General features: G+C 44.8%; 1 protein-coding gene across 8 annotated transcripts in view; it reads left to right on the forward strand.

Moving 5' to 3' along the window:
• CDK14 (cyclin dependent kinase 14) overlaps positions 1–27,180 on the forward strand; it is a 538,670-nt gene that overhangs the window by 256,936 nt on the left and 254,554 nt on the right. For all 8 annotated transcript variants that reach the window (XM_050939609.1, XM_050939614.1, XM_050939613.1 and 5 more), the window contains one exon: positions 19,281–19,343. In XM_050939609.1, the coding sequence (XP_050795566.1) occupies positions 19,281–19,343 (63 nt within the window). The remainder of the gene's footprint in view (positions 1–19,280; positions 19,344–27,180) is intronic.

Genomic DNA, 27,180 nt, shown 5'->3' on the forward strand with positions numbered 1-27,180 from the left:
AGCCCTCACACCCAAATCAAGAGATGCTAAATGGCTTGATTTGTTTGGAAGGAAAGTTTATTCCATGGTGGGTCTCTCTCTCAGGATCGCTAATCAACTTGTGATCCTGAGCAGCTACAACTATAACTCATGGTCCTCTATCTTAAAATTTAAAGAGCTTCTCCCTTCTTAGTCATGAGCAGAGTTGGGGGCCATTGCTGAAGAGGACAGAGCTGTTGCCTGGACTTCCCTCCAAGGCTCCCTGGATGCCGCGGACTTGGCGGCGCGTACTCTGGTGTCTGGGATTCCAATGAGGTGCAATGCCTGGCTACAATCCTATGGTCTTCCCCCAGAGGTTCAGTAGACAATACAGGAGCTTCCCTTTGGCAAGGATCTATTTGCTGAACAAATGAATTCCAGACTGCATAACCGAAAGGACTACCAGAACATTATTATGTCCCTTGGCATGAACTCTCCAGCCACCTAAAGGAAGCCCTTTAAACTGCAAACCACCCAGCAGTGGTCTTTCTCCCCTAGGCCCAGACAGGACTTCTCCCATAGGAGAAACAGATATAGTTGTCGCAAGCTGTCACGCCCTCCCTCTGGGTAGGGCCAGGGCAACCCAAACCTCCTCCAGGCCCTAAGCGCCCCTTTTGAAGGTGTGCACGAGGATGGATTACCAGTCCACAACCTGGCTATTCATCCTCCTTTCCTGAATCGTTTATCCCGCTTCTACCATGTGTGGTCCCTTATTACATTGGACACTCCACATGGTAAAGGCGGGATATTTTATCCACTTCTGCTCTTTCTCACTCTCCCATCTCCCTTGCCTGTCCCGCTTCAGGGACTCCTCTCACGAGCAACTTCTCGTCCAGGAGGTCCAGGCTCACCTTACTCTAGGAGCAGTGGAGGAGGTCCCTCAGGAGCTCAAAGGCAAGGGTGTCTACTCTCGATACTTTCTCATCCCCAAAGCGAAGGGGGGTCTGTGTGACTCCACAAGTTCATAGCTTGAAGTTCCTCATGGTCTCCCTGAGCACAGTGATCCCTTCCCTAGACCCAAGAGACTGGTACGCCACCCTCGATATAAAGGACACTTATTTTCACATGTCTGTCACCCCGGCTCACAGATGGTGAGTGAGTGAGCAAGGTGCATTTGTGGTGAGCAAGGTGCATTATCAGTTCATGCCCCTCCCATTCGGGCTGTGCACAGCACCTCGCGTCTTCACCAAATGCATGGCGGTTGTAGCAGCTTTTCTTCACCACCACCAAGTGCATGTCTACCCTTACTTGGACGACTGGCTCGTTTGGGGCTGCTCCCGTCAGTAGGTGGAATTGCAGGTGCAAATAGAGACGTGCTCAAATGTTTAGGTATCATTCTCAACATCAACAAATCCGTACTCATCCCAACTCAAAGGATAGAGTTCATCGGCAGGGCAGCCCAGAAGGGGGAGCAAGTGGGGCAATTTGCCCCAGGTCCCACAGGGGCCCCCAAGAGAATGCTTCAGCCCCAGCCCGGCCTCCGCCATCCCCCATCTCCCGGTGCCTCAGCGCGCCGCGTACTGGAGCGGCCCTGGACAAAGCTAAAGCGGTGTGGCTCCAGCGAGGCCTGAGCTCCGCCCATCAGAGTCGTGTGGTAAGGGGCTGGGGCTGCAAGCTTCGGGGCCACGCTGGAGCCACGCCGCTGCAGTGCTGTCCAGGGCTGCTCGTGGACGCAGCGTGCTAAGGCTCCGGGAGAGGGGAGAGGCGGGGGTAAGCAGCATAGCAGGGGGCCAGGGCCGGGGGGGTTGAATAAGGGGCAGGGAATCCTGGAGACAGTCAGTAGACAGGGAGGGGACAGAGGTTCTGGGGGGTCAGTCAGGGGATGCGAAAGGGGGGGTTGGATCATGGGCATTCTGGGGGTCTGTCAGGACTCAGTGGGGGGGATAGGGGTCAGTGCAGTCTGGGGACAGGGAATGGGGGGGTTGGTGGGAGGTGGGGTCCCGGGGTGGTGGTTGGGGAAGAGGTGTCCGGGGTGGTGGTGAGGGGACAAGGAGCAGGATGGGTCGGGGATTCTGAGGGGGGCAGTCGGGGGGCAGGAAGTGGGTGGGGGCAGGGCCAGGCTGTTTGGGGAGGCACAGTCTTCCCTACCCTAAAACTCATTCAGCAGTTTGAGGCTTGCAGACAGCTATTTAACACAAAGAGCCAAGCTGTTATCTTTTCCATGGAGGAGGGATCATGTGAGAAGAGCAATATCCTACACCACTTACATCCTTTGCAACCCTACCAAGGGAGACCCCCCCTCCCCTGCATTCCCCGAGGCTCCAGAGGAGTTAATTCAGTGGTTCTCAAACTTTTGTACTGGTGACCCCTTTCACATAGCAAACCTCTGAGTGTGACCCCCCCCTTCTAAATTAAAAACACTTTTTAATATATTTAACACTATTATAAATGCTGGAGGCAAAGCGGGGTTTGAGGGGAGGCTGACAGCTCACAACTCCAGTAATGACCTCGTGACTCCCTGAGGGGTCCCAACCCCCAGTTTGAGAACCTCTGGGTTAATTTAATTTTAGCACCCTGTGTCCATTCACATGCATGTGCTATTTTGAGCATTTCAGTTTTCACAACATAGGCTCATCCCAGATTCTGGAACAAGCTCAGATGCTCAGTTCGTGGAGTATGTACATAGTCTATACTAAAGACAAACCCACAGTAACTGTCTTCAGTTTGTGAGGGACCCTGTGGAGCCAGTCTCTAGGAAACAGATGCATTCATGGTGATTAAGTCCATGGCTGTAATGGCTGTTAGCCAAGATGGGTAAGGAATGGTGTCTCAAGCCTCTGTTTGTCAGAGGGTGGAGATGGATGGCAGGAAAGAGATCACTTGATCATTACCTGTTAGGTTCACTCCCTCTGAGGCAGTTGGCACTGGTCACTGTCAGTAGACAGGATACTGGGCTGGATGGACCTTTGGTCTGACCCAGTATGGCCATTCTTATGTTCTAAGCTAAATTAACCCAAAGTTATGGAGAGTCAAGAAAGCCAGCAGAGTATCAGAAACCTGGAAAAATCTCGAACTGGATGGGCTCAAGTGTTTGGTCACAAGCTGAGGTGATTCAAAAGTTTTTGATTTTTTTTTAGCAGACTTTTTTTTATTGTTTCTTTAAACAAACACAGCAAGCAGCAAATATTTGGCCACACACTTCTGAAACTCCACACCATATTCAGGCTTTAGCAGACTAATTTCAGCTTTTCAATTAAAAAAACCACAACAAATTTTGAAGGAAAGCAGACATTGTCTGTGATTTTTTTCTGCTTTTTAAAAACCCGTAGTTTTTGATGCAAAAAAAGTTTTGACAGAAAATATTTGTCCAACCCTTTTAATGAGCTTTAGTGACTTTTAGCACTATCTGATGCTGAGAACCAGTGATACCTTGTAAAGGTGACTGGAAAAGTTTTCTCAAAACTTGGTTTGCCCTGAGATGTGGAAGGTTTTAAAATGTTTATTTTTTCCCAAGGCTTCCCCCGGGGGGGAGAGGGGGACACAAATAGGGCAGTTTGCCCTGGGCCCCTCAGGGGCCCCCATGAAAATATAGTATTCTATAATATTGCAACTTTTTTTTATGGAGGGGGCCCCTGAAATTGCTTTGCCCCAGGCCCCCTGAATCCTCTGGTTGGCCCTGTTCATCGGAGCAGTTCTGGATGCAAATCAAGCGAGAGCATTCCTGCCAGAGGTGTCACCTGGCCTTCTCGTAGGTAGTCAGCACCCTTTGCAGCTTCTGCACCATCATGGCTAGGCAGTGTCTGTCTGCTAGGCCATATGGCATCCTTCATTTATGTGTGTCAACATGCCAGGTTACGTCTCAGGCCCTTACGCAGACGCGAGCCATGCTTGCATTGCCCAGGCCACGACAGCCTGGACATCCCGCAGTACACTCTCAATTCCCTACTGTGGTGGCTGGATCCCCGCATGGTAGGTGCCAGGGTTCCTTTTCACCCTCCCCAACCCACTTTAACTTTGGTCACAGACACGGCCACGTTGGGCTGGGAAGCGCATCTCAGAAGCCTGACAACTCAGGGCTTATGGCAGGTAGAGGAACTGGCTCTACATATCAACATCAAAGAGCTCAGGGCGATCCAATTTGCCTGCCAAGCTTTTCTGTCTTGCTTGCAGAGCCACTGCGTAGTGATCTTGACGAACAATGCCATGGCCATGGCCAAACAGGCAAGGTGGAGCCTGATCATTTCTCTCTGTCAGGAAGCCCTCCTATTGTAGGCATTTTGTCTAGCCCATTCCATCATTCTCTAGGCCTCAGACCTGCCGGGCATTCAGAACATGGCTGAGCAGACATTTCCTTATGCACGAGTGGTCGATTCACCCGGACATCATCCACTCCATCTTCCACAGTTGGGAGTTTCACCGAATTGACCTGTTCGCCACGTGGGCCAACAGGAAGTGCCTAACCTTTTGTTCCTTCAGGAGCCACAGACCAGGCTTGATTGCAGATGAGTTCATGATTCCATGGTCCAATCAGCTGCTATACGCCTTCCTGCCATTCCCACTCATCCACAAGGTGCTTCTCAAAGTCCACAGGGAAAAGGCAGATGTCATACTGGTGGCTTGGCCTCACCAGTGCTGGTACCCCACCCTCATGGATTTATCAGACCAGTCACCAATATGGCTACCTCTCACTACCGACCTCATTACACAGAACCACAGTTGCCTCCTTCACTCAGACCTTCAGTCTCTCCACCTCATGGCCTGGAGAATCCGTGACTGAACCAGGCAGAGCTCGCCTGTTTGGATCCAGTGAGACAAGTGCTTCTGGAGAGCTGCAAGCCGTCTATTAGAGTCACAAACAAGGCAAAGTGGAAGAGGTTCTCTGGCTGGTGCACCCAAAGGCAGGTGCTCCCCCTCCAGGCTCCCATCCTTTGTATCCTGGACTATCTTCTGTACCTGAAAGACCAGCATCTGGCATTTGGTTCTCTCAAGGTCCACCTCACGGCCATCTCAGTGTTTCACCCACGTGATTCCGGGCGTATGGTGTTTGCGCACGTCATCATGGGACATTTCCTGAAAGATTTGGAAAAGATACATCCTCCAGTGAAGCCCCCTGTTCCGGCTTGGGACCTCAACCTAGTCCTCTCCTGCCTCATGGGCTTTCCCTTCGAGCCATTAGCGTCTTGTTCACTTCTCTACCTCTCTTGGAAGGTTCCCTTTCTGGTGGCTATCACATCAGCACGATGCGTGTCTGAACTGTGGGCCCTCATCTCTGAACCTCCGTGCACTATCTTTCATAAAGGCAAGGTGCAACTTAGACTTCATCTGGCTTTCCTTCCCAAGGTGGTGTCCCGCTTCCATGTTAGCCAGGACATCTTCCTGCTAGTCTTCTATTCAAAACCACACAACTGCCCTCGCAAACAACAGCTGCACTCACTGGATGGCAGGAGAGCACTTGCTTTCTATATCAACCACGCACAGCTGTTCTGCAAGACAACCCAGTTGTTCGTTGCTATAGCGGAGCAGATGAAAGGTTTGCCAGTCTCTTCCCAGCGGATTTCCTCCTGGATTACGGCATGTATCCGCGCTTGTTATGACTTGGCAAAGGTCCCTCCACCTGCCATCACAGCTCACTCTACAAGGGAGCAGGCCTCGTCGGCAGCCTTCATGGTCTATGTACCTCTCCAGGAGATCTGCAAGGCTGTGACGTGGTCTTCAGTGCATACTGTCACGTTGAAGTACACCATTCTCCACCAATCTAGGGATGATAAGGCCTTCAGCAGAGCAGTACTTTGATTGGCAATACCTTGACTGCTACCCCACCTCCAACGTAAAGCTTGTGAGTCACCGAACTCGAATTGATCTGAGCAAGCACTCGAAGAAGAAAAAACAGTTACTCACCCTTATTGTAACTGTTGTTCTTCGAGATGTGTTGCTCATATCTATTCCATTCCCTCGACCTTCCCCTCTGTCAGAGTAGCCGGCAAGAAGGAACTGAAGTGGGGTTGGGCCGGCAGGGTCGTATATAGAGCACCATACTGGCGCCGCTCCACGGGGCTCCACAGCCAGCCTGACGAGTAGCTGCTAGGGAAAAGGTTACAGCAGCCATGCACGCGGCGCGCACACACACCTAACTGGAATAGATATGAACAACACATCTGAAAGAACAACAGTTACAAAAAGGGTGAGTAACCATTTTTTTATGCCTCAACTGTGCTGTTAACAAGTTAAAAAAAAAGCTCCCATAGACTAACATAACTATAAAATTTTAAACCAAGGATTTTCTATTTACCTTGCCTATTTTAATCTTTGTATCTTTTATTTTTTAAAATTACTTCCCATTAAAGATATAAGTTAATTCTCATTGGTTGATTACAAGACCCAAAACATAGTTTGCTTAAGCAAAGAATTGGCTTAATAAATTGCATTCATTCCTATTTTTTGCACTTTGTCCTATGGCAGAAATAGGTGAATGTTTCTTGTTTGACATAAACACAGTTTGATAATAAATACAGCTATATAGTTTGTTACAACTAAAAGAGCCACAGACCTGAATTTTCAAAAATGATTAGTGACTGGGTGCCTATCTTGAGACACCTTCAGGGGGCCTGATTTAAGAAAATGCTAAGCACCTGCTGTCTGAAAATCAGGTCCCTGTAAGATTTTTCAGATTGGGCACCCTAAATAGATACTTGTTTTTGATAACTTAGATCAAAATGCTTTTGACCTGTTTGTCAGAAGAGTTGAATTATGCTAGTTGAAAATAAAGAGTTCATTAAAAACATTGATATGTAATAAAATCTGCATTAGTGAGCCAAATTCTTTTACATTTACCTGTGCCCCTTAGGGTCCCAGACTACTATGCAAACCATATACAAGGGTCACTCATCTTCCTCTTGTGTCTGAAATCTCAGGAGGGGAAGGGGAGCTGGTGGTGAATAGGGCGAGTCTCCTTCCCTTCTCCCTTTGGAAGGAAGAGGGAACAAGAAGTGGGGGTCTCTCTCCTTTGTGGGAGAGGGAAAGTTAGTGGGAAGAGAGATCTTTTTGTACAGGAGTGAAAAGTAAATAGGATATTCCTGCTTTGGGCCCATTTTCCTCCCCTGTCAGTGGCTGCTCCTGCTTCATTGTCAGTAAAGACTTGAGAAGCCCAGAAACTCTCCAGCCATACACCAGCTACTCTTGCTGCTTCACCTCAGATTGCCCTGCTTAGTGAGTCCTTCCTTCACCAGCCAGAAGTGTCGGGGGAGAGCTGAGGGAGCAGGGTTCCCCCAAGTCTGGGAAAAGGGGTGAAGTTAGGAGCTCTCCATTTGCTTTTACTAGGGGCGGAGAGAACTGCTTTCCCCATTTCTTTTACCCCATGGGCCCCACAGTCTCTGCACAGAGGAGCAACGTTTACATTGGACCACACAATGAAAAAGCCAATAGAACATGGGTGGAGGAGCAGAGGGAGAGGAAATCCTATAGATGGAGAACAGGTGATAAGGGAATACTGCTCTAGGGAGAGCATTGTTTTTCAAATGAACAGATATGAGACCAGGTCCTGTTAAAGCTGGAGTGCAGTTTGGTGATGGAAACAACACTAGCTTGAGGAAGTGAGGTTTCTGAAGGAGAAAAAGGAAGTTTGCTTGGCACACAGAGGACAAGGGAGTTATAGACATAGGAGTCAGAAGGAACAAACAAAAACATGAATGTGAAAAGTAGACAGTGTCTGAGAGGGAGAGAAGATTAGCTGGGCATATTGAAGGGTTTCCATAGAATTAGAGGGAGTGGTAATTATGCTACTTAGGAGAGCATTCAACCTCAGCCCCTCTGGACAAACGGTGTGGAATTTCAATGGGTTTTTCTGCTTTTTTTTTATTTCCCTCACAACTGAAATTGGATGGACTGACCCAAACATTAATAAATGATGATTAGATGTTTTAACAAATGGTTAATCAATTCTGATAGTGCAACAGATCAATACATTGCTTGTAACAATGAATTATAACCATTTATAACACCTTCCACTGATATTCCTATCATCATAATACGTGTTTATCTCTGTATCATGCTTTACATCTATTAACCCTTTTATAAACTCTGTATAAATGTTAAGTTTGACCAAAAAAATCTAAGCATTCAAGGACAGATAGTTTTTGAGTCAAACAGGTAAATGAAATCTTTAGAAATGAGTGAGCTGCCCAGTCTGTTGACAAATCTCACTGGAAATATTTTATTTACTTAAACATGATACATTTTAATAATTTAGTTCCCATCCATCAAAATGATTAATTATATGTTTAACTTTAAGCACATCAGTAGTCCCATTAAAGTGAATTGGATTATTTTTATGCCTAAATTGAAGCATATGCATAAGTACTTTGCTGGATCAGGGCCTAAATGAGAAATTTGTGCTTTCCATGGGTAGCAATTAGTTTAAAATACTCTTTATGTAAACACATACTTTAAAAACGTATGTTTAAAATTTCTAAAGTGTTGTCCTGAAGAGTTTGTCTTGAATTGCAAATCTGCCATAAATATTATCCTGGCTGCGTCCCACACAGCATTCATCTTTTTAGTTTCAGTAATAAGCCAGTATTGCCTAACTCTTTGTCTAAATTAAAAACTGACCTAATATTTCAACTGTTAATAGAAGGTAAAGATTATCCAATTTCATTTAAAATTTTCAGTGAATTTTTTAATAATGTGGGCTGCTACTATTGTTTAGTTCAGGGAACCCTTAAAATGAGAAGCTATAACTAATTTGGTACAGAATTAAAGTCTGAGTCAATTTTTTTAATTGAATAGGCCTCTTGGAAGCAAAAGAAGGGAAATTATTTTCCAGCACAACGCTTATCATGTTTCTAAATCTCCTTAATTACATATTTCTTTAAAAAAAAATAGACAGTCTCCCTCTACCTATAGAGGGAGAAGGGCCTGGCTTCAGGAAGCTAGGCACAGGGTACCTGAGTGACGCAGGGCTGGGGAAAGGCTGAGGAGCCAGGGAGCTCCAGCCTGGAAAGCCCCAGGCTGTGGCCTAGCATTGGGCTAACAGGTACTAGGGATTGCAGAGGGCAGCCCAGGGGTAGGTCAAGGCAGCAGGTCCAAATCCTCCTTGCCAGTGATGAGTAGGCTGATACTGCAGTCTGCCCAAGGGCGTGGGGCTAGATGATGACTGGCAGTAGCCTTATACTGAGGCGAAGTGGGAATAGTAGGTGGGGGGTTCCCTGGGGAGGGGAGACCCTAAGACTGAGAGGTTACTGCCAGGGGCAGCACCCCAGGTAAAAGGGCGCCCGGTCCAGGAAGTGACACGGGGGCCAAAGGACAGGCGGATCACTGGCCTGCAGAGGGTGCTCCAGAGCTGGAAACCAAGCTAATTCCCAGAACAGACCAGCAGGAGGTGCCACAGTGGTGAGTCCACCCTGCTACATATGTATTCATTGTCTCTGCATGACTAACCAGGCTGGACAGACAAACAAATACACATTCCTTTGTCCAAGCAGACCAGGCTTATGCTTACTAATATTGCTTGCTAAAGCCATTTTATGTACGTAATACTAGCACATATTCATAATCTTTGTATACACCCCATATATGTGTCATGCAAGAATATTAATGATGAGTGAGTCATTCGTTTTCCAATGATCTCTTACCTGGCACCTTTTAGATACAGATGATGACAACAGTGTGTTAGGTGTAGTGAGTATATCAGGTCTGACAAGAGTTGCTGACACAGGGCTGGTCTACACTACGGGGGAAAATCGATCTTAGATACGCAACTTCAGCTACGTGAATAACGTAGCTGAAGTCAAAGTATCTAAGATCGAATTACTCACAGTCCTCATGGCGCGGGATCGATGTCCGCGGCTCCCCCTGTCGATTCCGCAACTCCGTTCAGGTTGGTGGAGTTACGGAATTGATATAAGCGCGTTCGGGGATCGATATATTGCGTCTAGATGAGACGCGATATATCGATCCCCGAGCAATCGATTGCTACCCGCCGATACGGCGGGTAGTGAAGACGTACCCACAGAGTAGTAAACTGCAAATGGGCCTCTGTGTCACCAGCCCCATTTGGTTTTGACTGCAGTAGTCATTCCATCATATGTATTTTAGATAAGACAGACACATCCTTCTGGCACATCTCTTCATTGCAAATTCCATCAAACTAGTTCTTTTGGCACACAATCGTAAGCCTTCTCCAAGTCGAAAACCCCCATACTCATTTTCTGTTTCTGCTAGTTCTGCTGTAGCTAGCATGCTAAAAACAGTAGTGTAGCCACAGTAGCATGGGCAGTATAGACCAGCTGGTGCAAGTACAAACCCATCCAGACCCAGGCAGCTAACCTATGGTGCCACACACCGCTGCCTGTGCTACCATGGCTATACTACTATTTTTAGCATGCTAGCTAAATGAGAGCTGCTAGCATGAGTATCTACTTGGAGCTGGGAGTGAAGTTTCCAGATCAAGTGTAGAAATGCTCTTAGGATAATCACGTAGTTAAAGCACGTAACTTAGAACCAGATCTGAACTCTATTCCTGGATCTACAGCACCTTTCTTGTATGATTTTCCTCAACTGCAAAATGAGGATAATAATTAAAATTAACTTACCTCAAAGACGAATGGTGAGGTTTGATTAATCAATGTTTATAAAATGCTTTGTGATCCTCAGGTGTAAATTGCTACCAAAGTGTAAAGCGGTAGGTGCTTTATGGCATCCTTTCGCTTTGTCTGCTGTTCCTGGGGGTGGGAGTTTGGGAAAGAAACAAGGAAACATATGTTGCTCTGACCTTGTTTGTTATTTAAAACACTCAAAAGTTAGGAAGTGAAGAAGTTACAGTTGTCTTACCAATATAAACTCAAGTATATTGGGCATATGCAATGTCTTCTATTCCTCTTTATAAATGTTTAATTTAATACTGTTTATTGTTTATATTGTAGGAGCTGTAGTTTGGCTGAGTTTATATTGCTATGAGAACCTTACATTTTCCTCTCCTTACATTTGAAGTGCACTTGACATTGCATTATTATAAGTTTATGTATCTTAATTTGTTTTATTTCAAATTTTAACGTGGTGTTTGTTCACGCATATTAGCTGCATGTTTCCAAGCAAAAGTATGTGGACGCACATGTCTCTGGAGGAGATGGAGGATGGGTGAGGTACAGAGGTATGGCGAGGAGGGGATTTATGTCCATCAGGAAAGTGCAAGAGTAAGCCAGGGACTCCCCTGTTGCCTCCCCAATTCTATGGAACATGTATTTTGGAGTTTACATCCAGGAGCTCCCTCCACAAAGATAGTTCAGCTTTCTCTGAAAGTAGTCTATGTTTGTGGCACAAATCCAGGAATTCTCCACGTACATAAAGGAAACTTTGCGTTAATTTATAACCAAAAAAAAAATTTCCTCAAAGAACCACCAAAACCATAAGAAAATCACATATCAGTGGCACATCTAACCAAGTGTTCTGTAAAGCAAACAGATTTGGTGCATAAATTATGTGCTTTTTTCCCTTCTATACAGTATTACTCATGTGTTTCTGAGTAAATTTATCCTTGTTGCTAGTTTGTGGGAATTCCAAGACACTAGAGACATCTATTAGCAAAATTGTTTTCAAAGATGTGTTGTTTTTCTTTCTTTTTTAAATCCCTCATATATGTTGTTCCCCTTGACCCCTTGCTGCTTCAGCCTTGCTGCTCCTGTTGCCACCGCTTCTCTATCTGAAGATTGCATGAGTGTCACTTTGTGAAATAGCTTGCAGGAGGATTCTTTCTTAGTGATGTGGCGAACCCCTTCCTTTCCAATATAAGGGAATAGAGAACATCATTGTACAAATATTTCCATTGCTTTCCATGGTGCAGAGTGTTAAGACATGTTTAGAAGCCTCAGATATTTCAAAAGTGATGACTAAAACTGTACTATAGCAATCAACAGATTACTTTATAGATTCCACTTAAATAAAATTAACTTTCCTGTTATCTTTTATAACCTCTATTTTAAATGTTGTTGCATCTATCAATGTTTTTGGTAAACTGTATTGTCAGTTTAAGAATTTGTTAATGAAAATGGGAAACCATTTTACTCAGTAAAACTGCTGGGGCATAAATAATGTGTGCACTCTTTTTAACAGGAAAGAATGGCTTGAAACAGTCTTGCTGCCTCAGTGAAACAATACAATCTGCCTGCTGCATGATGTCATTGCCAGAAGCCAAATAGTACAGTTTTTGTTTTAATGGAAGAGCTCTTTCACATTGCTGGTTTTACATGATGGGAATGTGGTTGGAAATGCTTCCTTTTCCATTCACAAGCCCCAGGCTGTCCATGCATTTCAGTTTCAGAAATGACAGCTGAAACCAATTAGGCAGAATTATGGGACAGCAAACTCACGTGTAGCTTTATCATGATTGAAGAAGGGGAGAGAGAGAGATTATACTGCATGGGGAATAGAAGTGACTAATCAAATTAGGAGAATACTATATTAGTAAAATTATTATAGAAAGGATTGTGAGATAGAGTTTATTTTCTGTGACTTTCTGTATCTTTAGTGAGAGATTTCCTAGCCTTTCTGTGCGAGCTGTTGCATGTTTGATAGTGGATTCTCAAATATCTCTAAACTGGCTAAAGTCAAAAGGCAAAATATTTTATTTTAAAATAAATTCCAAAAGCAAGTCCTTGAACAGCTGTACTTTGTGGCTTACTCATCTATTCATAATTTGAATCCTTGTTGAAAGGTGGGGAAGGACTAAATCTTTAACCCTTGTTTCTTATTTTATTTATTTACATATTTCCTCTTCCCCAGAAGTAGATTGCAGTTTACATCAACTTTTCTCTGTCTGATTAGTTCTCCCTTTACAATTGCTTGTGTGCACACGTCTGCAGATGTACTTCATGGTTTTACTGAATAAGAATCACCTGTCACATTCTGCAACACATTTCAAGCAAAAACCAATTAATTACATTATGAAATATTGCCCCATGGGTTATTTGCATAAATAATTTAAATTTGTTGTGACAGATTACAGAGAAAAATAACAAAACAAACAATGATAGTCCAAGTAAGGCTTTTTAATCCTATATCCTTATCCTTGAATCCTATATTTCTTGTGCCAAATTCTGCTCTTTGTTAATCCCATGTAATTTTGCTGCCTTTAATACGTTCTCCAGGGTATTATCTTGGGCAAGTCATTTAATCTGTCTCTTTCTTTGCAGTTATAAAATGGGGGGTGTTCACCTCTTTTCATTAAGTTTGAAAAGTGTTTTGAGACCCTAGAAGGGAATGCATCATAGAAAAATTATTATTCAGTATCGCTTGACTGTGTGTAAGTTAAGGTGGAATTTGATCCTTTGTGTCCATGGGATATTAGTTTTAAAAAACAAAACAGATTTCTAGTACATTGGAAGCTAAGACTACAGGATAATACAGTGTTATATTGTAATATGTCTTGGGGCTGTATCTCAAATTGCTATGCAGAGTTAGATAGTACAACACAGCTAAATAATAGCATGCACAGGCAGAAAACGGAAGGGGTAGAAGTGACGAAGGGAAAAAATGTCTACATTATGACGTCATTCTTTTCCTTTCCTGTGGGTATAGAAGTCTCCTAGACACAGCAGAACCGACTGGGGCCTGTGCTCTCTAAGGTTCCTTGTGCAACATCATGCTGAATAGTTTGGAGTTCGGTCCAACAGGGATAGTAGTGGGAATGGAGCAGCTGGACCCTCCAGACACTGTGGGGTGCAGGTGTTGTGGAAGCCGATTACAGCCTCACTAAGTGAGGCTGCAATGGTGTGCATAAAACACCCCTGCTGCTGCTTGCTGGCCTTGATCAAGACAGGCAGGTTAATGAAAGAGAGACAAAGGGATGGGTTTTAAGTGTCAGGCCACAGATATATGAACTTAACTGGGTGGGAGGAGAAACTATTTACTCACCTGCTCTCACATTACAAGCATTTAACTGCGTCCAGTGCAGCTTTACAAGACTCCCACTATATAACCAATAACTGCGGGTAGACAGTCTTCAGCCAACCCGCAGAACTTAGTTCACTTCTGAATCCTTTTGCCTTCCCTCCCGTGAGGGGATAAAGGATATCAAGGGTAATTTCAGTCTGTGAAGATTTCAAGTCTTCCCTTCTACTTGCAGGCAAAGGGAGCCTCAGCCATATCCTGGGTCTCATTTAGCTCTGGGAGCTGGCTCTCTTAGCCTTTGTCTGCCCTGGATACCAGCTGTAAACTGTGATGAAATAAGCATTCCCTTATTACCTCCTAATAATAAAACTCCTGTTCTACTGCTTTTACATCAGTTGTTCCTCTAACAATACAGCAAGGAAAGCAGAAAACCCGCCGGTCCCTGCCAGTTTGACCCAAGGGGAAAAAATTCCTTCCTGGTTGCCAAAACAGATGATAGGTCTGACATCCATTCTTGAGGTGTCCATGACTGAGGTTCTGTTGTAGTTAGGTCAATGCAGTCAGTGTAGAGACCGCGTTACTTACATTGACTATTATTGGCCTCCATCAGCTGTCCCACAATGCCCCACAGTGACCACTCTGGTCACCGTTGTGAATTCTGCTGCCCAGGGGTCAGGTGGACAGGAAGCCACCCCTCCCCTTTAAGACCCCACGCATTTTTGAAATTCCTTTTCCTGCTTGCCCAGCTGGGTAAGCACACCGACCAGCTCTCCATTGCTGAGTGTAACTTCCCAGCTGACCATGCTGGCTACACTCTTCAGACACGCACCTGCTTGGAATACACAGGAGGTATTTAGATCTCTTGGGCCTGTGGGGAAAAGAAGCTGTGCAAGCACAGCTCTGATCCAGCTGTAGAAATGTGGACCTCTACAAGCAGATTGCTCGGGGAGTGTGAGAAGGCTACAACAGAGACTAACAGCAGTGCCACATGAAAGCCAAAGAGCTGCGGCAGGCATCCCAGAAGGCCAGGGAGGCCAACAATAGATCCAATGCTGATCCGCAGACCTGCTGCTTTTACAAAGAGCTGCAAGCCATCCTTGGTGGAGGACTCCTGCCTCCCCACTCAAGAGCACTGTGGTTACTTCTGGGAAGCCCAAGTCACAGGCCCTTGCCGTGAACAGTAAGGAGATGGATGAGGAACAGGAGGAGGAGTATGGGGGACTGGCAACTAGCAGATCCAGCTGTACTGCAAGCCAGAACCTATTTTTGACTCTACTGCAGTCCAGCCAGTCCTGACAATTGAGCACAGGTGAGCCTGATGCAGGGGAAGGAGCCTCTGGTAAGTATCTGGAAGGAAGGAAGATTAGCAACTGTAACTAAAATCACAATCATAGATGTCATTAGTGTCTGAGAATCTGTACAAAGTACTAACTGAAAGATAAATGGAGAATGTGATCTTCCTCACAACTGACTACAACCAAAGGGAAATAACTATATCAAGACCTACATCCCAGATATTTATAGGTTTTTTGGTGCTTAGTATCTTGGAGAATTTGTTCAAGAGGTCTTGTTCTGATGTGGAAGTTCCTAGGCAGCCAGGAGGGTGGCCTGGACTAGATATTGGACAGCTGGCAGATCAGGGACAGTGGAGTTCTTGGAGTAGCTTAAGAGATATCTCTAGCTGCAGCTTGTTGATGTTTGGATAGGACGAGGATTAGATGGAACTGGAGTGACTGTTGGTGACTTCTCCCTGCAAAGATCCACAGGACTAGAGCCTGAGTCTGGAGTGTCTGGGGCAGTTGACATTCCCACGTTGCTGCTGGGAGGCTACATAGAACTAAGTCTAAGAAGCACCATGGAGAAGAGGCGCTGCAGGACGTACCGTCTAAAGGGTCCAGAGTAACAGCACGCTGGAGTCTTTTGATTGCTCATGCTCACTATTTATCCCTGGAGGGTGCCCCAGGAAGTTGTCTGGGCAGCCATGCTGACCTCTGGCTTGCTGTGATTCCAGACCTCACTTTGCTTTCTGATCTCTGGTCTCTGACCCCCGTGTCAGACTCTGACCCTGACTCTTGCTTCCTAATTCCATCCTGGTAATTACCTCTCTCTGATCTCCGGTCTCTGACTCTGGCCTGACTCTGACCCTGGCTCTTGCCTTTTGATCCTGGCTCTAGCAATTACTCTGATCGCTGTGCACTGACTACCTCCTTGTGACCATCCTTTACTTGATAACACCAGCCCCACCGTGATCATTAGGCTAGATCAGTGGTTCTCTAACTTTTGTCCTGGTGACCTTTTTCACATAGCAAGCCTCTGAGTGTGAAACTCCCCCCCTCCCTTATAAATGAAAAAGACGTTTTAATATATTTAACACCATTATAAATGCTGGAGGCAAAGCACGGTTTGGGATGGAGGCTGATAGCTCGTGACCCCCCATGTAATAACCTTGTGCCCCCCTGAGGGGCCCTAACCCCCAGTTTGAGAACCCCTGGGCTAGATGGACTACACCCTACAGCTCTTACAGTTTTTCTCCTCTGTTGGCTGACTGCAAGTCAGATGTGGACAGCAGGGAGGGATGCGGGAGTCAATAAGTCTCTCTGCTCATCCTGTGCCATGCTATCCTCAATGGCTAGAAGGCTGAACAGCAGGGGAAATCCCGGTTTCCTGAACTGCAGCCCTGTTGGATATGAGAATCCACAATGATGTGGGCAGGTGTGACAGGGCTGTCAAATGCATGTATGTCTGTAATATTCATGGTATAGGGCAATGCTTGTGTCTCATATGTTTTTAAAAAGGAAATTTCATTGAGGTTTTTGTCAAAAAATTTGACTTAAGACTTCTATCAAAAACACTATAAATTGTCTTTATTCAAAAATTCACATTAAAATTAACCAAGATAAAATTTTATTCCATGGAGGTTGCCATTCTACTGCTATAATAGGAGAGAGATTGAGAGGAACAAACTTATTCCACACCAACTGGAAAAGAAACATTTATCTCATTGCAGGAATGATGTTTCAGATGTTTTGCCTAAAGGCATTATATGTTAGTGCTCAAGCAATATCAATCACTCAACACCTAAAAGGTGACAAAGGTGACTTTATATCAATATCAAGGAAGCATAATCATCAATCAGTGAAACAGAATCTTGAGTGTTCAGTGTAGTAATGAATTGTTAAGAGTGATTGGCTAGTTCTTGCTATGGTCCCAGAAGATTTGGAGGGAAAGATGAGGGGTCAATACTGAAGTGGATTTTAGAGCTGGAAAAAATGAAAGTAAAAGGATCACATTTAAAGTATAAAGCTCTGTGCAAAATACAATTTAACTAACTCACACTAACACTGATGCGTTGGGTTGCCAACCCTGCAGGATTGTCGTGGAATCTCCAGGAATTAAACATTAATTTTTAATTAAAGACTAAGTCATGTGATGAAACCTCCAGGAATATGTCCAACCAAAATTGGCATCCCTACTGATGGGGAAAGTAAATGCATGAGCTAACCTTTTATTTTCTCTGTTAGACTAATTCAGTGATATGTTAACTATAAATTGAACCAATAAACGTTACTCTTTGTAGCCTGTGTTTGGGAGGAAATTGCTTGTATCTTCATGCCCATTTGAATAGGTTCCCCTTCCTTTTCCCTGTGATATACGCACACAACATTATAGTACCTAGAAATTTCCACTACACGCAGAATATTTGCTGTCTTTAGGCAGCAGCATAGTTTCTTAAAGAAACGTGTTAATGCCCATCATCTGAATTTATGCATCTTTTAGCATGCATTAAAGAAATAATGTTTTAAATGATTTATTTAAATTTTTACCAATTTCAAAATACTTTCGGCAAATTTGATTTAGTCCCACACTGGAGAAGGGTTGTGAGAATAAAGGATAGCTTAGATGTGGAAGCAAGAAGGCAACAAAGTATGGAATGGCTATTACTGATATTTGAATCCTATCTGGAGGAAATGTTAGTGCAGGGGTCAGCAACCTCTGGCACTCATCTTGTCAGGGTAAGCACCCTGGGGGGGCTGGGCCAGTTTGTTTACCTGCCGCGTCGGCATGTTTGGTGGACTGCGGCTCCCACTGGCCCTGGTTCGCTGTCCCAGGCCAATGGGGGCAGCAGGAAGCGGCAGCCAGCACATCCCTCGCCCATGCTGCTTCCTGCAGCCCCCATTGGCCTGGGACGGCGAACCGGAGCCAGTGGGAACCGCAGTCCACTGAACCTGCCGACGCGGCAGGCAAACAAACTACCCCGGCCCCCCCATGGTGCTTACCCTGGCAAGCCACGTTCCAGAGGTTGCCGACCCCTGTGTTAGTGAGTACGTATATAGTAGGCTTCTGAATGAACATATAAGAGAGGTTCCTAATGTAGTATGGGTAGTAAAATAAGACCCAAGAAACTATCCTGGCTTGGGGAAGAAAACTTATATCCAAGACTCTCACCTGGATCACTGCTTACACACAACTGGCCTGTCCCTGCATGCAGTGCATATATTGACAACTATCTTGTGCAGGAATGCTCGGTGATTTTTTTTTCTCCAGGTGTAGTCCAAGTTCCCGAATGGAAAAATCAGCTCCAGTGTGTGGGCGGTTATGCCAATTGATACTTTTTCTTTCAGTCTGGCTGTGATTTCAGAAGTTACATTGTAGGTACGGAGCAGAGAATCAAAATACCACCTTACTTGACAAAGGTTGTGTACTGGCCAGAGCCAAAAGAAATGTGAAGGGAAAAAATGGGGGGCGACTTCAAAAAGAGAGTGTTTTCAAATGTTTCCTAAGAAAGTGAGAAACTGATTTTAATCCTGTTGTAAGTGCAAACCTCAGCACATCTTCACTATGAATCTGCTTCTGATGTCTCTAATCGTCTGCGCATATGTACACGTGTGTGTGTTGCCATGTTTCATCGTATTTTTTTTGTACCAAACAATATTCAGCAATCTGTTCTACAGCTATTTTAATTTTTATAGATAATCCTGGGCCAGAATCCTGCTTGACTTACTCACATGAAACGTTGATTCCAAATGTGTTTTATATAAATAGTGTGAGCAGGATTTGTGATGTTTTTCTTATATGATTTCCCCTACCCCCATGATGTTACCTATAGGACATTGATGGTAATATGGAGTCTTATAAGTTAAGAGGTGACCTATTATGTATGCTAGATTGAGCTGTAAATTAATACATTAACCATGTACAGGAGAGAGGAAAAGGAAACTAGATACAATTTAGTTCTTATAAATAGTCTTATGAGTCAAGTTATAGAGGTGCTTAATAAGAATGGAGCCTGGAGTAAAGACAACATGGTATAACTGAGAAAATGTGTCCTACTTCCATTTGCTCTGTCCAGAGAAAACAATGACTTTGGAGTGGAAGTATATTAATCTACTGTAGTCATGGGGATATTAATACAGTTTTTCCCCTTTTGACTTTTTTTCCAGCACACTGATTTATGTCAGTACATGGACAAACATCCTGGAGGACTTCATCCAGACAATGTGAAGGTAAGAGTTAAAAGGGCACTTTCAAGCAGAATATAGTAACAGTAAACTTGTGTTGAAGTTAGGGTGAAATATTTCATTGAAGCTTTTCTCCTTGGTAGATAAAGGAAAATTAGTGGCCAAGTTATTTTATTGATGTTGCATTTTTTTTAAATGGAAACACAATTGTAATTTAAACACTCCCAAACAGAACAATGGGAACACTGTAAATAGATGGTAAGCCAAAATTAATGTATAAATATTGTTTTAATGTGGTAATACACTTTGCTTGCTTGCTTTGAAGATAAGAAATAGTGCCCTCCCCCAGCCAAAAAAAAAAACAACCCCTTGACTGAAATATTTTAAACTGTCAGGGACAAAGCCTCAGCTATTGTAAATCAGTATAGATTCATTGACTAATCAATGCTATATTGATTTATAGCAGCTGAATATTTTGTCCATAATGCATTTTAAAAATAAATGCAGTATAAAAACTTTCAACTGTCATTTTTATCAAGTAGTTTTAAGACATAACTTGATTTTATTTTTGTTTATAAAAAGTCAGATATTAAGTACTACACAGTATGCATCAAAAGATGGATATTTGTATTATTTGGACTTAATGAAAGGGTGTTGCTGGGGAAATGATCTTCTGACATTTCAATTCAGTCACCTAGGAAGTCAGCCAAATTATTTTAACGTAAAACAGAAACCTATCAGACATGCAAAGTATGTCTTACTTGTACAGACCACCCAGATAATATTTGTTGAACTTGTTTTGTGCTTTGACACTGTTCCCATTGTTCTGCTGCTGTGGAAATTTTTAAATCCCCACTTACTATGCTGAGAATTTTACTCCAGTATTTGGCTTTTTAAAAGGGAGGGAAGGGAAGAGAGGGAAATAGAAGAGCTCATGAAAAAAGTAAAGATTTTCCCATGGAAAATTCAAAAGGTGTTTTTAAAAGAATAAAATAACAGATTTTTTTAAAAAGGAAAGAATGTGATTATTTAAATGTGATCACCATTGTACCTCATACAGTAGTATAATGGTCATTTGATTAAATTGTCCCTTGTTTCCACTAAAATTACCATCTACAGTACATAATTGTAGATCAATGTATGTGTGTATCATAATAGCTTTTTAAAGGATGAAATCTTCCTTTATTGTGCTTTTGGTATTTTTATATGACAAATATAAAGTGATTCTCATTGAAACTATGCTTTGTGCATGCTAAAACAGTAAGCGTGTTTTAAGCATTGTTGTGATACATGGTTGTGGTCCAAATAAGTTGCCTGTGTGTACAGAGAAAAGTATGTAGCAACCATGTTAAGGATTTATGTTTAATTTAGACAACCTACTAGCCAACTCCAGGACCCATTTTTTGTTTGTGCTGCTGGCTCTGTCACACTTGCTGCATAAGTGTGGGGTGGGGGAGGAGGGCATACTTCACATCCCAAAGACCATTCAGAGTTTTAGGGGTGTAGTGGTCCTGCCTGGTGGCCTTAAGTACTGGGGTGTGGGGCTCAAACTTTTCCTGTCACCCCCCCCCTTTAACAGTAACGGAATCTGTCCACCTTCCCCCCGCCTCATTACTGCATAGCTGAGACTTCCTCAGCAGTGGAGCTTGGGTTGAAGGCAGAGCTGGGGGCGGAAGTGGGGATGAGGGGAGGAGCTGGGGCTAGAGGTGGAGCTGGTCTAGGGACGGACAGGGAGCGAGGGTGGAGCTGGACCTGGAGTCGAAGCAGGACTGGGAGATCAATGGGGTTGGAGGTGGAGCTGGCCTGGGAGTGGAAGCCCCAGCCCTACCATATGCCCCCCCCAATGTTCCTCTGTGCCCCCCTAAGGGGGCATGCCTTACACTTTGAGAACCACTGCTCTTAGTAAAGGTGAGAGGGTTTGTGTGTAGCAGAGGGCTGCTACCATCCATAGTTTTAGGTACTTTGGGTAAGTATCCAGATTTTGAAATATTTTTAAGGTTCCCACATCTCCAGGTTTGTATGTAATTTTTGTTAAAGTGGTTAATATTGCTTTGAAAAATGCTTTTGTATTTACTTTCCCTGTGTGGAAGCTGGCCTACATTATGCTCTCCAATGGGGTTGGCAGACAAAGGGGTGTATGATTAATATGGATGCCCATACCACTTTTGGAGGTGGATCCAAAGGTCATACATTCTTGGCCTTTTCTGTTACCACCTGCCATTGTGTATGTCTATGTCTGTATCTCTCTCCTTTCTGTTTTCTTTCCAAAATTGACAAAGTGATGGTTGTCGTAGTTCTTTGGCAAATTTCAAATGTGTAGCATTTTGAAATCTTGACATTTTGAGCTAGAAGTGGATTTCACAAACTACTCTGTGAGAATATTTTGGACCCTTGAAATTTCAGGCAATTTTGATGACTCATAAAACAATATGAAACACATTGGTAGTAAATGTTGAGTGAAATTTGGCATTCCCCTCCCCTCTCCCCTCCCCAGTGCTGCAATCTCTTAGGGCCTGTCTACATCACAAAGTTGCAGCGCTGGTGAGGGGGTTACAGCGCTGCAACTTAGGAGGTGTACACATCTGCAGGGCATCACCAGCGCTGCAACTCCCTGTTTGCAGCGCTGGCCGTACTCCCGTTTTGTCTCGGGTGTAGAGGATCCAGCGCTGGTGATCCAGGGCTGGTAATCAAGTGTAGACACTTACCAGCGCTTTTCTTGACCTCCGTGGAATAAGCAGGTATCCCAGCATACCTGAGGAAGCCTCTGGTAATCAAGCAGGTCTCCTTCCCCGGTTTGCTCTCGCGTTCCCCGAACCCCCGAGCAAGCAGGTCTCCTTCCCTGCGGTTTGCTCTCGCGTTCCCCGAACCCCCGAGCAAGCAGGTCTCCTTCCCTGCGGTTTGCAGGGTGGTTCGGGGAACGCGAGAGCAAACCGCAGCGAAGCTGGTCTCCTTCCCCGGTTTGCTCTCGCGTTCCCCGAACCCCTGAGCAAGCAGGTCTCCTTCCCTGCGGTTTGCAGGGTGGTTCGGGGAACGCGAGAGCAAACTGCGGTGAAGCTGGTCTCCTTCCCCGGTTTGCTCTCGCGTTCCCCGAACCCCCGAGCAAGCAGGTCTCCTTCCCTGCGGTTTGCAGGGGGGTTCGGGGAACGCGAGAGCAAACCGCAGCGAAGCTGGTCTCCTTCCCCGGTTTGCTCTCGCGTTCCCCGAACCCCTGAGCAAGCAGGTCTCCTTCCCTGCGGTTTGCAGGGGGGTTCGGGGAACGCGAGAGCAAACCGCGGCGAAGCTGGTCTCCTTCCCCGGTTTGCTCTCGCATTCCCCGAACCCCCGTGCAAGCAGGTCTCCTTCCCTGCGGTTTGCAGGGGGGTTCGGGGAACGCGAGAGCAAACCGCGGCGAAGCTGGTCTCCTTCCCCGGTTTGCTCTCGCGTTCCCCGAACCCCCCTTGAAGCCGCCCAACAGCGCTGCAGTGTGGCCACATCTAACACCACTTGCAGCGCTGGTTGCTGTAAGTGTGACCACACTGCAGCGCTGGCCCTATACAGCTGTACTAATACAGCTGTAACAACCAGCGCTGCAAAATTGTAGATGTAGACATACCCTCAGAGAAACATTCTTCAGCTAGAAAATAAGCCAGAGCATTTCCTCCTAGAGCTATAGTTAGCATTTCAATCGTCTCTTACAAGTAGCGGGGCTGCAGTAACTTCATTCCCTGCAGATTCTCTCTCCCAGCTACTCTCTCAATACTAATTCTGTGAGCGTGTTCTGGAGATATCTCAAAGTCTTTATTAAACAATGAATTAAATACTCCTGCTAATTTTGCAAAGTGTTAAAGATTCTGTAACTTTCAGCTGGGCAACCATCTGACATAAGCCGAAAAGACTTCCAAAGTCCTTTGAAGTCACAAGAGAGACTTGTGTGTGGGGAGAACATGAGAATTCACAAAGCCCCATCTGTCTCTCCTCATACTACTATACAGGGAACCACCTTAGAACTGAGCTCATCACTGGCCACGGTGTGCTTGGCGTTTCTGTGCTTTGCATGTCTGCTCCAATTCCCCTACTCCACTTGTATTGCAAGTAGACCCTATACAATAGTTGAGGCAGCATCAGGATTAGCCCATTCATATAGCTCCTAGTTGAGCTTCCAGCTTGCAGACATGTTTCAAGGCTGCTCAGCTGTTTCTCCAGTTTGGCTGCATACTTTGGCTGGACTGGGAGAGAAAGCAGCACATCCCTTTAATCCTTGCTGCTAGTGCTTCTCTTGCAGTAGAACTTCAAAGGAAAACTGCTGATTACCCTGTGTCAGGGATGGTCTTGCCTTGTGGTTGGAGGAGGGGTTGGTAGCCTGGAATAGGTCTCCAGGGGCCAGATGCTGGAACCAAGGGTCAGAGCTGAGGTCACAAATCAGAGCCGCGGGTCATAACTGAATTACCTGGAGTGAGGCAAGGCAGGGGCATGCCTGGGAACAAGCAGGCACAGGGGTTATTGCAGCCGTGGGCAAATGCTTTGAATAGCCAGCATCCCGCTGCTGATCTTAAGAGCAGGTCTGTGTTGATCCCCTCAGCCAGTTGCGCAATTTGGCCGATCAGGAGAACTCAGTTGGGGCCCAGCGTTGCTCCTAAGACTGCCTGCAGGTAAGTTAGCAGGTAAGTAGTCTAACTGCAAACCCTAGCTCCTGACACCCTGCCAGCCTAGTCACAGCATTCAGCAATGCTGAAGAAGCAGCTGGACAGCTTTGAAATGTGTCTTTGAGTAAGGAGTTAAACTAGGAGCTGCATTTAGACTCTTCAGTTCAAGGTTTTGATGAAGTGTGTTAAGGGAAAGGAGAGCAGGAGGAAGAAGAAAAGCAGAGGGGGAGGAGGGGCAGTTTAAAACTGGCCACCTTTCTCTCCTAGCTGACCACTTGATTCCAGCAGCCCCTCACGGGACACTTTTTAAATTCTCTTTTCCATTTAAAAAAACCCATAAAACTAATTTTTGTGTATTTAATATTCCAATTTAGTTTTCCCAGCAAGAGGGAGATGAAAATGGCCCAAGGGACACAAACAGTAGAAAAACTAGGCTCATGGAAAGTGAGAGAGGAGGTTGTGCAAGCAAAAAAGACACCCGAAAGAAAGAAAAGGTTAACGAACGATTTTACAAGAAATCTAGTCAGAATTGCCTAAGTGCGTGTTTATATTCCTTCCTTCCACTGTCAAGTACTTTCCATGGTGGAAGGAAATATTGCATAAATCCTTCCCCAGATCAGTTTTTTAAATATAATTTCAAATTAAGGAATGATACTCTAGTAACAGTAAGCCATGCTAGACTATCTGGGCTACACTCTGATAGTAAACTATAGATGCTTTCCCAAGGTGGTTGAAGGCATTCAACTTTCAGCTTTGTTCTTGAAGAGAGTACCCATAGCCTACATTCCAGTGTAATTAGCAATATGCCACTATAAATATGTAAATATACATATTTTTTCTGCAGAATACTATACAATATATTTCCTGTGAAATGACATTTATACTAAATGCAGTGACTTCTGGTACCAGTCACTGCACAGAGTATGTGGAAACAAAGGCATCCTTAATTAATGTTTCGGTGTCCAAGGGACATCCCAGCCTAATTATAAATCATCGTTATTCCTTATTTGCCAGCTGAAGACAATGCAGTTGCCTAGGGTTTTATCTTAGGAACAAAATTACAAGTGGAATAAAATTAACACATGTGCTACCAGTGTCGTCTTGGGTATTGCCTTTGACGTATTGCCTTTCCGCATGGTTCTATTAATACTATTTATTGTAATTCAAACACATTTAAAATAGTGGTAATGTTTTGCTTACTCTTGTACGCAAGCATAAAGAGGAAGATCTCAAAATAATCTACGTTGTAAAACCTTGTGACATCATATTTAAACAAAGACAAAAAGGATTGCTTCCCAAACTATTAGATTGAGAGGTGTGTGTGTGTGTGTGTAAATATTTCAAAATCAATCTCTCTCTCTCTCTCTCTCTCTCTCTCTCTCTCTCTCTCTCTCTCTCTCTTTTTCTTCTGGGCCCAAATCTCAAAACTGACACATGCATTTTAGACCCTTTGAGATGCAGGGTTGCTTGGATGTTGGATTTTAGTTTGGGACTGGTACATTATTTTATATTGTAGCTGACTCACCCCATTTCCCTGATTAGTGTAAAGGTGAATGTCAATGAACCAAATGTTTAGATGCCTTGTTGTGACCTGAGGAGCAAGGAGCCAAATGTTGAATCCCAGATACTCCAAACACTAGGCCGTATAGTCTCTTCACTTAGTGGGTTCTCAGTAAATGCTCATGTTCACATTTGGTAACAAATAAGCTTCTACCAAAGCTGTCAATAAAGAAAATATAAGTATATGAGGTACAAACTCCTAACTAGATGTCTGGGTGGTGGGAGGAAAGGTAATTATTAACTGAGATTCAAGGAGCAGTTTAATAGGAATGGGCAAGCTCAGGGTTTCTTCAGCCTGGTACCAAAGATGCTCTTTCAAGTCCACTGGAGAGAGAGAAGTTTTAAGCTGTTGGCCTCACATATCTGGGCTTGGCTTTGCTTTTGATATGTGGATGTTGCCTGGTAATTAAAAATGGTTATGATTATTTTTCCCTGTGAAAAATATTGACAAAAATTATTTTTTTTTTGCTGGTGCACTATGCGATATTTCAGGCTCTGGCTGAGCCTCTTGGGTAGGGTTGTCTGCTGCTTTTGCCAGTTCAGGCCCGCTGGTGCCCTCTGGCATTGGGGTTGGAGATGGGTTTGCAAGCGCCGGCGTCAGTGCTGGCATCGGGTTCTGGTGCTGGTTGCTTTTCCAGTTCCGGTTCTGGGACTGGATACACTGGGGCTGTTTCAGTCGTTGGCAGGGGATCCAGGTCCACCACCTCTGTCTGGGTCTCTGGTAACACAGATGGGGCCCTTGTGGGCGGCTCAGAAACAGGGATGGGTCTGGAAGCTTGCTTGGCTTGACTGCATGTAACCATCCCCACCCTCTTGGCCCGCTTCACCTGGTTGGCCAAGTCTTCTCCCAGTAGCATGAGGATGGGATAATTGTCATAGACTGCAAAAGTCCACATTCCTGACCAGCCCTTGTACTGGACAGGCAGTTCAGCTGTAGGCAAGTTTACAGATTTTGACATGAATGGATAAATTGTCACTTGGGCTTCTGGGTTGATGAATTTGGGGTCCACTAAGGATTGGTGGATAGCTGACACTTGTGCCCCCATGTCTGTCCACGCGATAACCTTCTTTCCACCCACTCTCAAGGTTTCCCTTCGCTCTGAGGGTATTTGAGAGGCATCTGGGCTTGGGGTTCTTTAGTGTGATGGTGGTGTAATGAACTGTACTCGGTTGGGGTTCCTGGGGCAGTTGGCCTTTATATGTCCCAGTTCATTACATTAAAAACATCGCCCAGCTGACTGGTCACTGGGTCGAGGTGGGTTGCTGGAGACTGGTGAGGTGGGACAATAGGGTGTCTGGGGCTTTCCTTGGGTTGTAGGTGGGGCTTTGGTTGCTCTTGGTGGTAGGGTTTATTTTCAGTTTGCCCCCTCTGATATTCGCTCCCCTTGCTAGTAGCTTTTTTCTTTTCTGCCACTTCCACCCATCTGGCTCCAATCTCCCCCGCCTCGGTTATAGTTTTGGGTTTCCCATCTAGGATGTACCTTTCTATTTCCTCAGGAACACTCTCTAAGAACTGCTCCATTTGCATTAGGAGGGACAGCTCTTCCAGAGAGTTAACATTTGCTCCTGCTATCCAGGCATTCCAGTTCTTTCCAAGGTTGTAGGTGTGTCGGGTAAATGACACATCCGGTTTCCACCTTAGGGCTCTGAACCGCCAACAGGCATGCTCAGGTGTTAGCCTCATTCTGATTCTGGGCTTG

The sequence above is a fragment of the Gopherus flavomarginatus genome, chromosome 2 (genome assembly GCF_025201925.1).
Source record: "Gopherus flavomarginatus isolate rGopFla2 chromosome 2, rGopFla2.mat.asm, whole genome shotgun sequence".
Classification (NCBI taxonomy): domain Eukaryota; kingdom Metazoa; phylum Chordata; order Testudines; family Testudinidae; genus Gopherus; species Gopherus flavomarginatus.